Source organism: Gymnodraco acuticeps, unplaced genomic scaffold (assembly GCF_902827175.1).
Source record: "Gymnodraco acuticeps unplaced genomic scaffold, fGymAcu1.1, whole genome shotgun sequence".
In the NCBI taxonomy this organism is placed as follows: Eukaryota; Metazoa; Chordata; class Actinopteri; order Perciformes; family Bathydraconidae; genus Gymnodraco; species Gymnodraco acuticeps.
In genome coordinates, this window is record NW_022989977.1 from 1,522,124 (window position 1) to 1,537,802 (window position 15,679).

The window sequence follows — 15,679 nt, forward strand, 5'->3', positions numbered from 1 at the left end:
GCTGACTTTAACTCTATTTACAATAAAGATCCAGCATGTTCAATTAGTACTCATATACTTAAGTACTAAAAGTACAAGCATCAATATATAATTTAAGAACAAACCATAAGAGTCATGCAGAATGGCCCATTTCCGATTGATATAAGATTAAATATTGATTCATTAATGAGTATCTATATATTGCCAGATGGCTTGTGGGTGACAACTACACACTCCTTTGACAAATTAAAATTGTAATATTAATGTTCTTCTCAGAAAAAACACCTAGAAAATAAGAAATTCTGAAGTTGATAAAAATAAAATACAATTAAGACAAGATACATACAATTAAAATGTTTATGCTGTCTCTCCTCACTAATCTTTCCTGTTTCATGTCACAAGCAACATAAAGAAATTGAAGATAGTTACAGAAACAATCACACTTAATGAAGCTATAGATATTTAGCTTAGATATCCACTTACACTTACCAAATATAGATTTCTTCAGTTGCTTGTTTGGTGTTTTACTACTACAACTGTGTGTTTGAGGCAAATCCGTACAGCTCATCTCTAGCTGCTTGATGAACTTTAAAAGACACCGATTGGATGAGAAGAACTGTGACACAGCTTTGATGAAAAGTGTTTCCTCTATCAAAGTCTGAAGACACATTTCTGCTGTTTATAAACGTAAACATTTGAAGTGCAGCACACCATAAGTAGAGATAATTGATATATATATATATATATATATATATATATAGATAGATATATATACACAATAAAAGCTTTATCTGTATATGTGCATATATAAGAATTTTTTTTAATGATGTCTGTAGATCTCCAAAACCTTAATTTAAGGCAAAGGTTTTAGTTAATTACAGATAAAACGAAAGTCATGAGAACCAGACAACAGTAGTCATATATTTATAGAGGAGAGAGTTAAAGGCACTTGCTTTTCCTCAAAATGCACCAGCCTTTATTGATATGTTTTATACAACTTAATGTTGATAAAATCCCAGTTTTTGATCCTATTTTAGGAGCCTAAAACACTCAAACATCTCTTTATCCCCAAGGGTTTAAAAAGACAAAAAAGGATTATACTGAATATTAATTGGCTCTTTTCAAAGACGCCAGAATTTGAAAATGTCCAACAGAGCTTATCTGAACTATTTGAACACTCTGATGTTTTAATACTAAGTGGAAATGTTTTAGTTAATTCCAACTTTATTTTTGACAGATAATATCAGAGATTTATGTTTTGCCACATTTACATGATCATCAGCACTGAGTGTATGTTGACGTTCAGTCTATTCTCAGATTTGAATTAACCATGTAAAGCCTTGAATTGCAAATGTTCTGAAGCTTGCTACTCGTTTGTGGTTTTAGTGATCAGGTTCAAGAAAATGTACCCGAAGCAATCAAACAAATCAGAAACAATAAAAGATGCCTTGTGGAGTTTTGCAACCAGGGTTTCATAGGAAAATGTTGAGCATTCCCATGGCTTGTTTCGGTGAGTAACATTAGTTGTAGGACAGAAAGTTAGATCCTAGATCAGACACATGTGTTCTATTGTTTCCTGAAATTTACACATGTGATATTTGCCTTTTGTGACACATTCAACATTTGTATTCTGATCTGTTTAAACAGGGTGCGATTTAATTGTAATACAAATGTTTGAACATTAACACTCAATCACAGTTTAGTTTCTCTCATATTTCTGACATAAAACATCAGAATTTACTTAAGTAGTTTCCTCTTTACCTGACTCATTGTCTTCTTCATGAGATCAGAGTGGATGCTGATGTCGTGTGTTCACTCACATTTGAATAAAACAACAACAGAATTTGGATACAAAGAGGATAAAATGTTTGTGCAGACAATTCTATACTGAACCAAAAACACCAACCTATCATTAATGACTTTTCTTTTTAATTATAATAACATATTTGAATTGTCTACACTAAACACAGTTATTTCTCTATAGTGTAATTCTTTACCTGGTTTATAAGTTGATGACATGGAAAAAACCTGCACATGATGATCCTCCACAGGTGTTTTCACTTTGTGCATGATGAATTGCTACGAGTAAGTGACTATTGTGCAGCCTGCTCATGGATCGTTGGACTTTAAACTCGTAAATATTTGCTGACAATTTACATTATAAGAGCTCTGAATACAAACACAATCTCCACTCTTAAAACACCGACTTGAAAATAAATTAGCCTACAGTTAAATATCTGAGAAAAGTATCCTCAGTTGTTTTAAGAGATTTGTTTTATACCTCTTTTTCACTGATATGTAGCTCCTTCTTTTACCATACAACGGTACAACTACTGTATTTAATGTATGTGGAATTCTGCAGCCAGATTTTAGAGATTTAGAAGTTTTGGGTCTGCAATTTTGGCTTCAAATCTGTGGACCTGCTCTGCATCGAGGTGGTTTTTATCAATCCTAAGATGTCACCTTGTTGTATGTTTAGTGTGCTATGAATACAGTCATAAGTATAAATGTTATTCTGAAACATATCTTTTAATACAATGATCATACAATCTGAGCGCTTTATCTGGCATTTAAAGGTCCCATGTCATGCTTTTCTGGTTATTACCCATCCCCTTGTGTGTTATGTAGGTTTTTATGCATGTAAACGGTCTGCAGTCACAAACCCTTAAAGTACACCCTGTAGCGAGTACAAAAATACCTGTCAATGCTGCCCCAGAAGGCCTCGTTGGAGATTTCTCTTTTTCCATTGTTTATTTCTTGGGTATAGGGCTATGGTATAGGGACGTAACATAACTGCTCTGCGGATTGGTCCATTTGGCCCAATCTGCGGAGCCGTTACGTTTGGACCAATACGCGGACTTCCTCACACACACACACTCGGCGGGACATTGCAAGGCTCGCTGCTGCGAGGAGCGGGACATTGTGAGCTGGCTCACTGGTGTGGGGTCGGCGAGACATCGAGACACCGCGGAACTCAGCCTGAGCACACACACAAACTCCCAGCCAGGCTGCGGGTGTGTGTGAGTGTTTCGGGCTGGGTTTAGCTGTGTCTCGCTATCTCGCAGACGGCCACTGGGCTCACAGGGCAACCCAGTCTCACGGCATTTCGTGTTCACCAACACGATTTTTAATCTATTGATTCGTGTTCACCAACACGATTTGCCCCTTTTTTTCGTGTTGCACAGCACGATTTTAAAAGCAATGTATTTCTACTGCCTGCAGCACGTCTTTTTCTCCGGTCGGGTCGAGGAAGACCTGAAGCTGTGTGGTTCATAAAAACATGTTCTTACTCAATATCAAGCCACAATTATTGCTTTTATTTGAAATCGTATAATTTCGGACTTTTGTTGCCGTCTGTGAGGAAAATAAATGGGGCTCAGAGCCTCAGAATACGGAAATCTGTATTTTTAAATATTTGTTTCCTTCTAATTCGATATTCTTTTCAAAATAACACACTGTTATTTACTCACCAATAACACACAATTATCCTTGCTTTTATTTATTGGTTTAATTCCATAATCTCAGGCTTTTTTGGCGTCCGTCAGGAGCTGAATTTCAAAATAAAAATAACCGGAAACAGATGTAGGCCTATAAGGGACATTTCGAGCATCATTGCGATTGTCAACATTTCTGAGTTTAGGATGGCCGAAGACACTACACTACCCATAATCACCAGCTATCGTTTAGGACTACAGTCCCCGTAAGGTTATGCAGAGCGTCAAACAGCTGTGCGAAATGGAACGAAACCACGCCAGACTATCCAAAACTGGAATCGAACGCCCCCCCAGAACTACACGCTGGCTATTGTGTTTCGCAAAATGTTCTATGGGACGTCTCTACTGAACGTTTTCGTTTTTACCACAATTAGAAGTTGCCAGTATTAAACACATTGGTGTTATCAAATGTAAAACATATAATTAATAAATGGGTGAAAATCGCTTGTGTCCATAATGCGCAGCATTAATACCCACATGACAGCTCATTGTTACTTTGTAATTCTACTCCACTACAATTCAGAGGTTAACCTGGTATTTTTACTCCACTGCATTTATTTGAGTTACTTTGCAGATTCTGATTAATTATGTGAAATATAAACAACCCTTAAATCACACTTTAGTTACACCTGAGTAAAATTCAGGTAAGGTGATTGTCAAGTGCCAACAATCAGGAGAGATATTTGATAGTTGGTGCTTGAGAAGACTAAACATGTATCTGCAATTGACATGAATGGAAACGAGTAATAAAGTATATGCATTACTCGTTATTCTCTACTAATAGTTAATTAAAGACTGTATATTATGGCTATTTTGCACATCCCTTTCAAGATTTTCAAAGGTTTATTGACATATCATATACACAACTACGGTGTAGTTATGCAATGAATTAAACACTTGGGTTGCAGGTTCCTCAACAGTGCATTAAAAGACATCTATCAATATGTGTGTACCTCCACCATTAAACTGTCATATTCTGCACATTTCTTATTCTATCTACATACATAAGAGTATAATTCATATGTATAATATCAGTTAAAATAAGTGCTTCAACATAGTTAACATTGCAGGAAAGCAATATATTAGACGTTAAGTACTTTGTCAGGCTTAATATTTATCTGTAGATAGATACCGCCAAAGTTTTTTTCTTATTTAAAAGAAGACCTTAATCTGTTATTTAATGTTTAAATAAAGGTTAATTCGTTTTTCTGTTTTGCACCTCCTCCTATTAATATCTTTCTACATTCTGCACTAAACTGTTTTATTGTAGAGATCACTTATAGTATCTTCTTGTTTTTTATATTCTATATTTATACTTATTATACTCTTAATATTTTTTTAATCAAATAAAACACAATAATTCAATAACGTGCTTTAACCACTAGGAGGTGCACACAAGGTACACACAGCCATAATAACTTTGTATTATTAGTGTAGGACACTTTTGTTTTCGTACAACATCTGAAGATGTGTAGTTTTATTCATGCTTTCACATAATTTTACAGCATATTGCTATACTATTTCAGACTCAGTATTTACATTCTTACATTCAAAGAAAATCAGTAATATCTTTAAAAACTACAGTCCTTTTATATCAGCTGTGCACCGTTATGATGTAAATATAACCTTTCTGTGAATTAGATCAAATGTAAAAGTCAGCCGAATTAGTGTTGATACTGCAAGGAGACGTATTGTGTGAAGAGAAATTGAAGATGTTGTTTAATTGTTAAATATATTTATGATCCACGTCAAGTATTCCGTTTCGGCGGCATTTCTTCAGTTTTTCCAAAGGTCTTCTCATCAGGGCTCTATAAATAAAGAACTACGGCAGATCTGTAATATACAATGCAGCCGAGCCGTGTATTACAATGCCGTTATGTGATGACTTTCAAAGAGAAAAGCAAGAACACTCGGAATTAAGTATTATTTTATTCTTTTAAAATGTTTTCCGGATTTCATATCATATAAACACCAAATCCCAGCATGCATTGCGGCTAAAACAGCGACCTTAAAACCATAGCTGAGGATCTTGGGTAATCGCTCGAAATGCCTACGTCTGTTTCCGGTTATTTTTATTTTGAAATTCAGTTCCTGACGGACGCCAAAAAAGCCCGAGATTATGGAATTAAACCAATAAATAAAAGCAAGGATAATTGTGTGTTATTGGTGAGTAAATAACAGTGTGTTATTTTGAAAATAATAACAAATTAGAAGGAAAAAAAGATTTAAAAAATACAGATTTCAGTATCCTGAGGCTCTGAGCCCCATTTATTTTCCTCACAGACGGCAACAAAAGTCCGAAATTATACGATTTAAAATAAAAGCAATAACTGTGGCTTGATATTGAGTAAGAACATGTTTTTATGAACCACACAGCTTCCGGTCTTCCTCGACCCGACCGGAGAAAAAGACGTGCTGCAGGCAGTAGAAATATATTGCTTTTAAAATCGTGCTGTGCAACACGAAAAAAAGGCGCAAATCGTGTTGGTGAACACGAATCAATAGATTAAAAATCGTGTTGGTGAACACGAAATGCCGTGAGACTGGGTTGCACAGGGAGGGGGGGGGCAGGAGCTCCAACAAGCCGTTTAGGACAGAGAGTGAATACACATACAGAGATGCTGTATGAGAAACCAATGTGAGTTTGGAAAATTGCACAATATAAATCTATTCTAGTAGACCTCAACAATGGAATTATGATCAGTAGAAATGGCCATGACATGGGACCTTGAAATGAAATACCTATGAGAGAAGGATTTGAGACGAGTGTCTTCTTTAAAAAAAAATAATTGTGCAGCTGATTTGAAATTCACGTAAATAAGAAAATCTCTGTGAAGAGAAGCTACTTATTGAGTATTGGACAATAAAATCATTCATATTATGCAACAACTTGCAAAGACAAACTAACAGGGTTTCTCAAGTGAGTTGAAATCAAGGTGTAAAAATAGCTCCACCCAGTGGATAACAGTCGCTACTACTCTGAAGATTGATATAAAATACTTGGATATCAATAAAAACACAATACAAAGAGTATTCTTCACTTGTATTTATACTCTATATTCATCAGATATTTATATATATATATTTATATAGATATTTACATATGGCATTGCCAGTTGAAGAAACAGATATTTCAACAAAAATATATGACAACCACATCAAATTCAGTGCTATGCTGAATGCACAAAAACTTTGATTAAAAACACAAAAAAAACAGAAAGTGGGGTAAACAGCAAACACGTTTACATGTAGCCTTTACATGTTACTTGGTTTTTCTGCTCCAGAACATGGGCAAATGTAGTGTTGCTGAAAATGGCGTCATTGACCCCTCCAGAAATCACCAGGCAGTGTACAGGCAGTTGACAAACACAAGTAAAAAATTAAATAAAAACACTATAAATGCTGAAACTTTGAACTGATGCTTTCTGAGGCAAGGGGAGAAGATCCAAGTAATGATAGTTTGCATTAAATACAGCCATGCATTAAGTACAGCCATGCATTAGCAGCGGTCGTCACACATTCTTCAATACATTTTCTGATAGCTTGCCTTCCTTGTGACATGTATCAGTCAAATATTGGACCAAACAAACATGCAGTATGTAAGGTTCACATTGTCTCTCACATTCACCCGCTCATCAGAGAACACACTTTGGAATTGACTAATTGGTTTCTACTCATATCTTTTCACAAAGTACTCTTTGTTCTCTGGAGAATTGAAAAGCGCCTCCAACGAGCTATCTCTTCTATAAATACAGTACATGTTTTATATTTTTCTCTCTTCAGACCCCAGATGGTCGACTTAACAAAAATAGAATAAAAAATAACTTTCAATACATTCTAGAAACAAACAACTGGATTGGTCGAACAGGGAGGGTGAGGGGGAAGCTAGAGGCAGGTCCTGGTGGAGGTGGTGGTGGAGGTGTGTGGATTAGGTGGAGGTGTGACCCCTCAGGAAGATTTCAAGGGTGCACTTTGAAGGACAGCAGTTCCTCCGAGTGCATGTTGTTGAGTGAACGCAGCTCGGGAAGCTTGAGCAGCAGCTTGGTGAAGGTGGTGGCCGACTCTTCGCCGTGGTTCTGCATCACCAAGTTCCTCAGACCCCGGATCAGTTTGTCCTGCAGGGCCTCGACCGAGTTCAGGTCCTGGATCCCTGAACGATCTGTGCCGGGACAAGAGGGGAGAAAAGGTCAATGTCAGACAGAGCAGGGCTTTAATAATGTTTTAAATCACATCAGAGGGACTGATCTAACAAATTGAATGTGTAGTGCAGTGTGGTTGCCCTTAAATACATCAATAGTTGTTTTAATGCTGTGTATATGTCTATATGTTGATTCAATTCAAATAGATCATATTCTCACTGCAAGGTTCATAAAGAGCCTTCTAACAGCAATAGTGCATAACTTGTCCATTCCAATGTGCTCTCATACATGAAAATATTCAAAGTGTGTTCTTACCGGCTGAGACGAGCACCACGGCTGTGAAGAGGTTCATTTCCTCAGAGTCCAGCCTCAGCGCAGCCAGCTTCTCGCTGAACTCGCACATGGAGTTGAGCAGCTCGCCGGCACCCAGCGCCCGCAGCGTGTCAAGGCTGTAACGCTTTCCACTCAGGAAGGTCACCGTCCGCTCGACGGCGTTGAACAGGGAGGCAAATCTGACCATCAGCACCTGGGAGTCAGAAAAGGGAAGGGTTTCTTTAGTTTATGGTTTGGTTTGTGCAGGTAAGCAATTTAATCTGTCTGTATAATAAATCTGATGGTGGTTATATGATGAAAAACGTATTTAATCTCAGTTGCGCAAAAAGAAAAAATTGTGAAGTCTCTTTTATTTCTGTTGAAACTTTCAGAACAGATATTATTCACAGCTGTTTGGGAGAGCCACATTGGCTCCTAGTGTTTAAAGAGCCTGCAGTGTTTCACAAAAATGTTGCTTGTTTGCCCTCTTACCTCAAAAGTTCCAGCTTTCAACAGGCCGACCTGGTCGTGCTCTGGGAGGTCGCAGAAGCCCGAGATCCTCTTGGCAAAGTCGACCACATCCCGCACGGCGGGGGTGAAACTCATGGAGAACTCCTCCCAGATCTCCTGGCTCGGCTTGTGGGGGTCCACGTAGGGTGAAGCGTTCATTGGACAGACCTGGAGAAACATTCAGACAGAAGGTCAATCAGAGAGGCTCATCAAAGCTTTAACTTCAGTGGTAAAAGCAGAATAGAAATATGTTTTAATAGATGAATAGATAGATAACTCACCAAGTATGCTCTATTATTCACGCAGCTGGTTGGTCCATTGTAACCACTTGAGGCCGGTTTTGTGTTAAACCCATGTTGTGTGTTGCTGTCATCTGACGGCTCACACTTCAGGGTGCTGTTGAGCTGCTGAGGCTGGTAAACCTTCTCCTCGCTGTAAGCAGTGTTGCTGACGTGTTGGACTTTACTGTAAGAACCTTGCTGGTACCCCCCCACAACTGCATTGTTGTTCCAGCAGCTCCAGTTCTCCTGCTGCTGCTGCTCCTCCGCCCGGCCGTCACCCCCCACCTCCAGGGCGGCACTGCTCAACGTGGGCGACGCCTGGTCCTGTTGCTGCGCCCTCTGCTGGCCGAATGCAAAGGCCTCTTGGTGCTGCCTGTTCAAAGCAATGAGGGACTCATCCTCTCCGCTGTCTGACGCACAGGAGGAGGCGGAGCTGGAGTTGGTGTCCATTGAAACCACAGACTCTGAGTCCTGGGGGCAGTGCGGGGAGGAGGGGTTTGAGCTCGACAGGGAATCGGAAGCAGAGGAGGAAGAGGGCGAGGAGCCGGCGTCGCTGGTCATGGCCTCCATGGGAGACGCGCTCTGGTGGCCGTGCAGCATGCTGTGCAGCTGGCTGTTGTTGCTCATCATGTTGTTCATGGCATTCTGCATCTCTAGCAGCATCCTTTGCTTTTCCCTCTTTGGGATGCGGCCAAATCGGACAGCTGGGAGTAGCAAAGTGACAGCCATTAGAATGTGTCAAGAGTAAATGAATCACACCAGCTCACTGAAACTTAATATGCTGCTCACCATCTCTGGACATGCCGACAGACAGACACTTCTTGAAGCGGCACTGCTGGCAGCGGTTCCGGTTGATTCTCATTATGGTGCAGTTCTCCATCTTAAGACACTTCTTGTACTGGATGTTTTGCTGGATGCTTCTTCTGAAGAAACCCTAAGGAACCACGAGATGAAAAGCGTTAGTCATGGTGGAAAGAGGATAACATTTTTAGAGGAGAAATGTTGTTCCAGGAACTAGTCTCACCTTGCAGCCCTCGCATGCATGGACGCCGTAGTGGAAGCCGGATGCCACATCACCACACACCTTGCACAACAGCACCATGCCGTTAATTTCTGAAAAGACGAGCAGTGATCAGATATGCCATTTTTTTTCTCATTAGCATAATATTTTGTATGATAACATTTTTATATGCTTACTGGTAATGTTGCTCTTGGTAGATGTGGAGGAGCGCCCAGCCTTCTCAATGCCATGGCTACGTTGGTGGCCATTTTTAGTAGGCGGAGAGATATCCACCACCATGCCCACTGCCCTGCTGGGGAGGGAGGGGCGGGACACGGCCTGGGATGTGGACAAATAGCTTCTGCTGGGGCTGGTGCTCATACAGGACTCTGGACTGGAGGCAGAGCCAGAGGAAATATAGGCTATGACTCCTCCTGTGGAGAGGGAGAGACATGACATGTTATAGCAGGTTAATCACTTCCCCATATCTCAAGGCTGTTAATGGAATGATTTACTATATCCAGTATGGCAGTATCCATGTTCTTATGCATTGTTACCAGTGGTTTGCCATTCAAGCACTTTAGACTATCCTATAGCTAGTGTTCTAATATGAAACCTTTAGCAAACACACAATGCAAAATGGGATATCTTTGGGCTTCTGAGGAACAGAAATACACACACCACTATTAACAACCATATCAGGATATTGAATGTTTTTACAGCTCCGCAACCTATCAAGCTTGCCAAAGTCACTGTGAACCAGAGATGATAGCAGGAGTTATAAAAAAAATTATATATGCCAAATAAACAAACTCTTGGCAGTACAGAAAGTACATGATGTCTGAGACGCCCGGACAGAGATGCAGTCCAAAATCTGTGTGATCTCTGGCTGGATGATATCTTGCTAAGATTGACCCGCTTACTCACCTCCAGTGCTTACTAGTTGAATAACACCATTACATAACATACATTGGTTTCTGTGCTATGGGAGTGTGCTTCAGACAGGGTCAGTAAAGCACTGGAGCAACATAACAGGCAAGAAACGAATGCAGAGGGTAAGTGATGGGGTTATGTAATGTTTGGACAGAAAACAGCTCAGCTGCTTAGTAATAAGAACATGGCATTTAAAGTTTTAGAGGATCAACATCAGGTGGCTGTCAGCTTTGTGTCTGTAAAGCTCTGTTTTAGAAAACTTCAAACATGACTTGGGATTTTTTTTTTTTATAATTGCTAATATCAAAAATAGCTGGCAGTTATATTTATCTTGATAATAGTTGCAGCTTTATTATTTGAAATTACTGTATCTTTTTTTTTTCTCAAACATTGTTTAAATTGTTTTATGCAACTGCCCTTGGTCAAAAATACTTGAAATTAACTGTTCCAGTTAAAGTTTGAGACTTGAAGCAGGGAACAATTCCAAACATTGTAGTTATTTTCCATTTAAAGTTTAAATGCACGTCTTGAGTGGAATATTTGTGTAAAAGACGAGTGTGTTTTTCCTCACCAACTCGAAAACAATTTAAATGTCTGTGTGCCCACCCACACGTGGACCTGTCATGAATTTCTGTGAAAGCGAAGCGCGAGGAGGGGATGAAGCAGATCTAGGTCACTGGCTGCTGTCTACACGTTCTCACGTGTACCTTGCAGTGCAGCCTCTCGCGGGGATGGCTGTGATACAGCGTGGATTATACAATGTTCTGCGTCATGGGCTCCGCTCCAACCAATCAGAGAAGAGTTCTAACTGAGAGCATGCCCGCAAAGAGGAACGCCCCTCGACCAATCAGAGCAGTGTTCCATGAGCGCGTCGACACACGGGCACATGGCTAGGCTACGCTGTCCATGTGAGCGAGGGAAGATAAACACTGTTGTGTCAAATGTAGCAGCGACTCAGCCCCGCAATGGCACTCCTAACCCCGTTTTATAAAACGCGATTTGTGGACACAACAGCCGTTTTATTACAAAACATGAGATATATAAAAAATATGTTTAACAAGTGTGCCAACATTTCCTGACAGGTTATGATGCTGCTGCACTACAGCAAAATAGAAAACAGTTTCAATGGCAGGACGCCATTCATTAGTGCTTTGCCCTCCAATAAATACTTTCTTAATTCCTGGACGGATTATAAAATACTCATTATAATGCATTCGGTAAATTCAACTCATAAGTATATATATATATATATGTATAGTATTTTCATAATTCCATGCCAAAAGCCACTGTAGTGTCAATACCGGCAATAAATACATAAAACAACTTGTTGTAGCCTACTTTAAATCCGTTTTATAATAAATTATACATAACACTTCATTTACGTCAATGTTGACACTATCCCTGCAATAAAGTTTGCATAGTGCATGCAATGAAAAACTCAGTTTTTGCATTTCACTGCGACAATCGTTGTAAAATATTGGTTTCTTACCAGGCTTGGCTGTCCCCATGTCCTCAGGCATTTCGTTTCGAGGAATAGGAAAACAGATATAATGCAAAATATCTGTCAGGACTGTTGCCACTTTCCCCAAAACACCCACGAAGATATTACAATTGTTTGTGCGTGAGCAGTTTAAAGATAAATCTAATTTCAGTAGTCTATTTGTGGAAATACTCTGCAGGTCCGAGTCGGTGAGAGAGAACTAGCGTCTGAGTTGGAGGAGCTCCCCCTTGTTGTGTGTGACTGCGGGTTATTCAGGAGAACTAAATGTTCTCGATAGTGGGCTCGCCCATGTGACCCATTTTGTCGGCCGCGCCCCTAAACCCAGGCGCTCGAGCCACTTTAACCCAGTGACACACTTTCAGGACACCAGGGGGGCGGAGCCAAGCGCCTCGTGGACGTAACGAGGAATGTAACACAGCGCTCACGTTGCAGAGCACAACGTGAAGAAGGGAGAAGCCGGAACAACAGAGCACGGTTATGCAGTTCATGGACAATCTTGTCATGTTTTTTGTATATTGAATTATTTTTGAAGTTACATTCTAAGAAACTACTTTGTCTTTCAAATGCAATTTGTGGTACAGTACATGGAAGCAATTATGTAAACACAATTAAAATACAGACAACATTATCTATTAAATAATAAGATGTATTTTGCAAATTAGGCTTCTAGTAGCTTTAACTAAACTAACATCAGTGATGACAGTAGCTAATGCATTACTAAACTATCATAAGTAATTCATATCCAGACGTTATGTGATTTGATTTTAAATATCTCTTTTTTATGAAGTTTATTTGTTTGTATGTAAGTGTTTGTGTAAAGTTATTTCAATTGCCTTTGTGTCTGAAATGTACCTTCACCTTACATTGACTACTTGGAAAAGTAGGTCCTAGCTTTTCCTATTAAATCCAACATGAATCAGTCAAATGTTTTCCAGACCTTTTTTACATTAACCCCCAAGCAACGCTCTTGCTATGCAGATTCAAATAATGTTGTGTTATGTTACTGTGTTTTACTTCTCAGTTTAGGGTTGGAGTAAAAAATCTCACTGTTAAATGATAAATCCCTTTTATTAGACTATTGAGAGTCTATGACACCTACGCACAGTTACAGGACTTATATTGAAGACACTGATCCGTACAAAAACAATCCTATTATACACCCATTTCTAAGAATTGAAAGTGAAATTGTTTTATTTTTAACTTTGTCAAATCCCCTGGAAGTCCCCAGACTCCCCAAGAAATCAAAGATTCGATGGTTGCATGTCAAAGGACGTAATTGGCAAATTATAGATCAAGTAAAAAGCACTTCATGTGAAACTACAGTTAGAGAGTATTTTAAAGGATAGCCGATGTGGTGTAGTTAAAGGATTTTACTAAACCCTTCTTAGTAAAAGGATACAGACTGTTCGCCTCCACCCACACCTCCCCATGTTGTCTAATCAGAAGCAAGAGGACAAGGGAGTAATGAATACATTAGATCTTAACCAGATTGTTATGAAATGTAAAACACATATTTGCCAACCGAAATCCAAACACACACCTACTGCTGTGATATAACATTGCTAATTGCTACCATCAACAAGTGGCGCTCACGTGCACCCTTGGCATTTGTGGTTTGAAGAGAAATGTCTCCACTCTGATTGGATGGATTACCATAAAAATTGCCACTGGCATTCATGTTCCAACTCAGATGGTGAACATGGAAAACATGCACATGCTGTAGCATTGTTATTGTGATTCTGATAGATACATTTATATGTATTTCAGAGTTTCCATAAAATATCTAATTGTTACAAACTCTTTTAACATACACTATATCTGACATATTCCAAAGGAACAATCATGCAGGATCACTGCGATCTGAATTATACTCTGGAATCCAGTCACTGGAACACTTAATGTTTGACCTAGATGTCTAAAACGTGAACAACAAATCTGTGAACTTGATAACCTAAGCAACCACTATGCACGGCAAGTGTTTCATCTAAACAAGGCTAACCACAGGAATTGTTCTCGAGCTGACATTCTTTAATATTCTTGGCAGCTGTTGTTAGAACACTATGTACTTATCGTCCGTTTACTCCATCATATTACTTCTTTATGGCTACTGTATCACCAGTGACTTTACTCTCACAGGCTAACATGTATACTGAATTACTGACACAAAAGTAAATGATTAACTTTTACACTTGCTGTCCAGAGGAATTTCACGTTTGAGAGTTGTTATTGCACGTGTACAACATCAGCTGTGTTTGGAAAATAGTAAACCATTACCTTTGGACACTTTCTGTGATGGTACATATAAGCAATTGGGTTTGTTTCAACTGTTACATAAGATTATTTAAGGAATAGAGAGCAACACTTTGTACGTTTAAAAAACATGTTTATACATGTACAGAGTTAGGTGTATTATTATCTACCAGATTAACCTGTCAGGCCAGTTTAGGCTTCTGTGGTTCACCAGATCAACAAGCCTGAACACGCCATATGCCGGATGGAACATGTCTTTTGTTTTGGAAAGTTGTACATGTGACTTGATTTGAATGACACTTATAAATGATCTCATGGTTCCTGGCATCTTCTGGTTTGCCAGTGAAACAATCCTTTAAGGCTGCTCTCTTGGCCAGATCTCTCGTGGAAAAACAAGAACATAACCTTTACCCGCAAAGAAAAAAGTGAGTTGAATGAAAAAAATATTCTGAGACTAATCCCTTAGGTTTACTTTTTCTAAAGCAAGGGGGGGAAATAAGAAGATAATCCAATTAGATTTCACAAATACTGCTTTACATACTGTTTCCCATTCATACGGGGGTGAATGGTTTTAGACTTTCACACGAGAGCCTTCTAAACATTGCCTTCCCACACGGTACTTTATCCCCAGCATATCTGAAAATAAAGGTAACTCTTAGGACTTTGTTTGTTTCTCTTAATGCTTATGTTACACTTTATTGCTTTCCAATTGATCAAAAACAACTTGATTATGTTGCTGCTTTCTTTTCAGTGGGGATATGAACCTATTCTCAAGGCTTACAGTAAGCAGCTTGTCATGACTCTGCTGTACTGAGTTAACATAAAAAAACGGTATTATCAATGAGGTGACCATCTTAAATAGTCAACTTATAATTGTTTTATGAGGCACTGATCATTTGTATCACCTCCTGGACTGAATTGATAACATAACATATCGCTTTTCCTGTGTTGACACCTGAGGGCATGACAGCGTGTTCCCCACCTCTCTGAAATGCATACTTATATTAATAACTGGAGTTTTTATGACCTTACAGTCCACACAAAATGGTGACTGGCATGCGTGTTGTAAACAGAGAAAACTATGCATTTTGAATGTAGAGCATTGTGAAAAGTCGCATTTAAAACTTGAAGTGAAGAGTGAGAAAGAAAAAGGCGGTTATTTGCAAACAGATTGACAGATTTCTCTTGACCTTGGCTGCCCTGGACGAGCTTGGAAAGGTAGCTTCACTTTGAGGAAAATGCCAACTACCCTAACACTGAGTGAAAAGGGTGACATACTG

The 15,679-nt window shown here is 39.1% G+C and overlaps 1 protein-coding gene across 1 annotated transcript; it reads right to left on the reverse strand.

Annotated features, from left to right (window-relative positions):
- Positions 1 to 6,504: 6,504 nt before the first annotated feature.
- nr1d2a (nuclear receptor subfamily 1, group D, member 2a) lies at positions 6,505 to 12,432 on the reverse strand. Its single transcript, XM_034211499.1, has 8 exons — positions 12,138 to 12,432; positions 9,913 to 10,149; positions 9,740 to 9,828; positions 9,505 to 9,649; positions 8,716 to 9,419; positions 8,417 to 8,602; positions 7,928 to 8,138; positions 6,505 to 7,632 (listed from the first exon to the last, which is right to left on the reverse strand). Exons 1-8 carry the CDS (start codon positions 12,166 to 12,168, stop codon positions 7,433 to 7,435), a joined length of 1,803 nt encoding a protein of 600 aa, XP_034067390.1. The 5' UTR covers positions 12,169 to 12,432; the 3' UTR covers positions 6,505 to 7,432.
- Between the last annotated feature and the right edge of the window lie 3,247 nt (positions 12,433 to 15,679).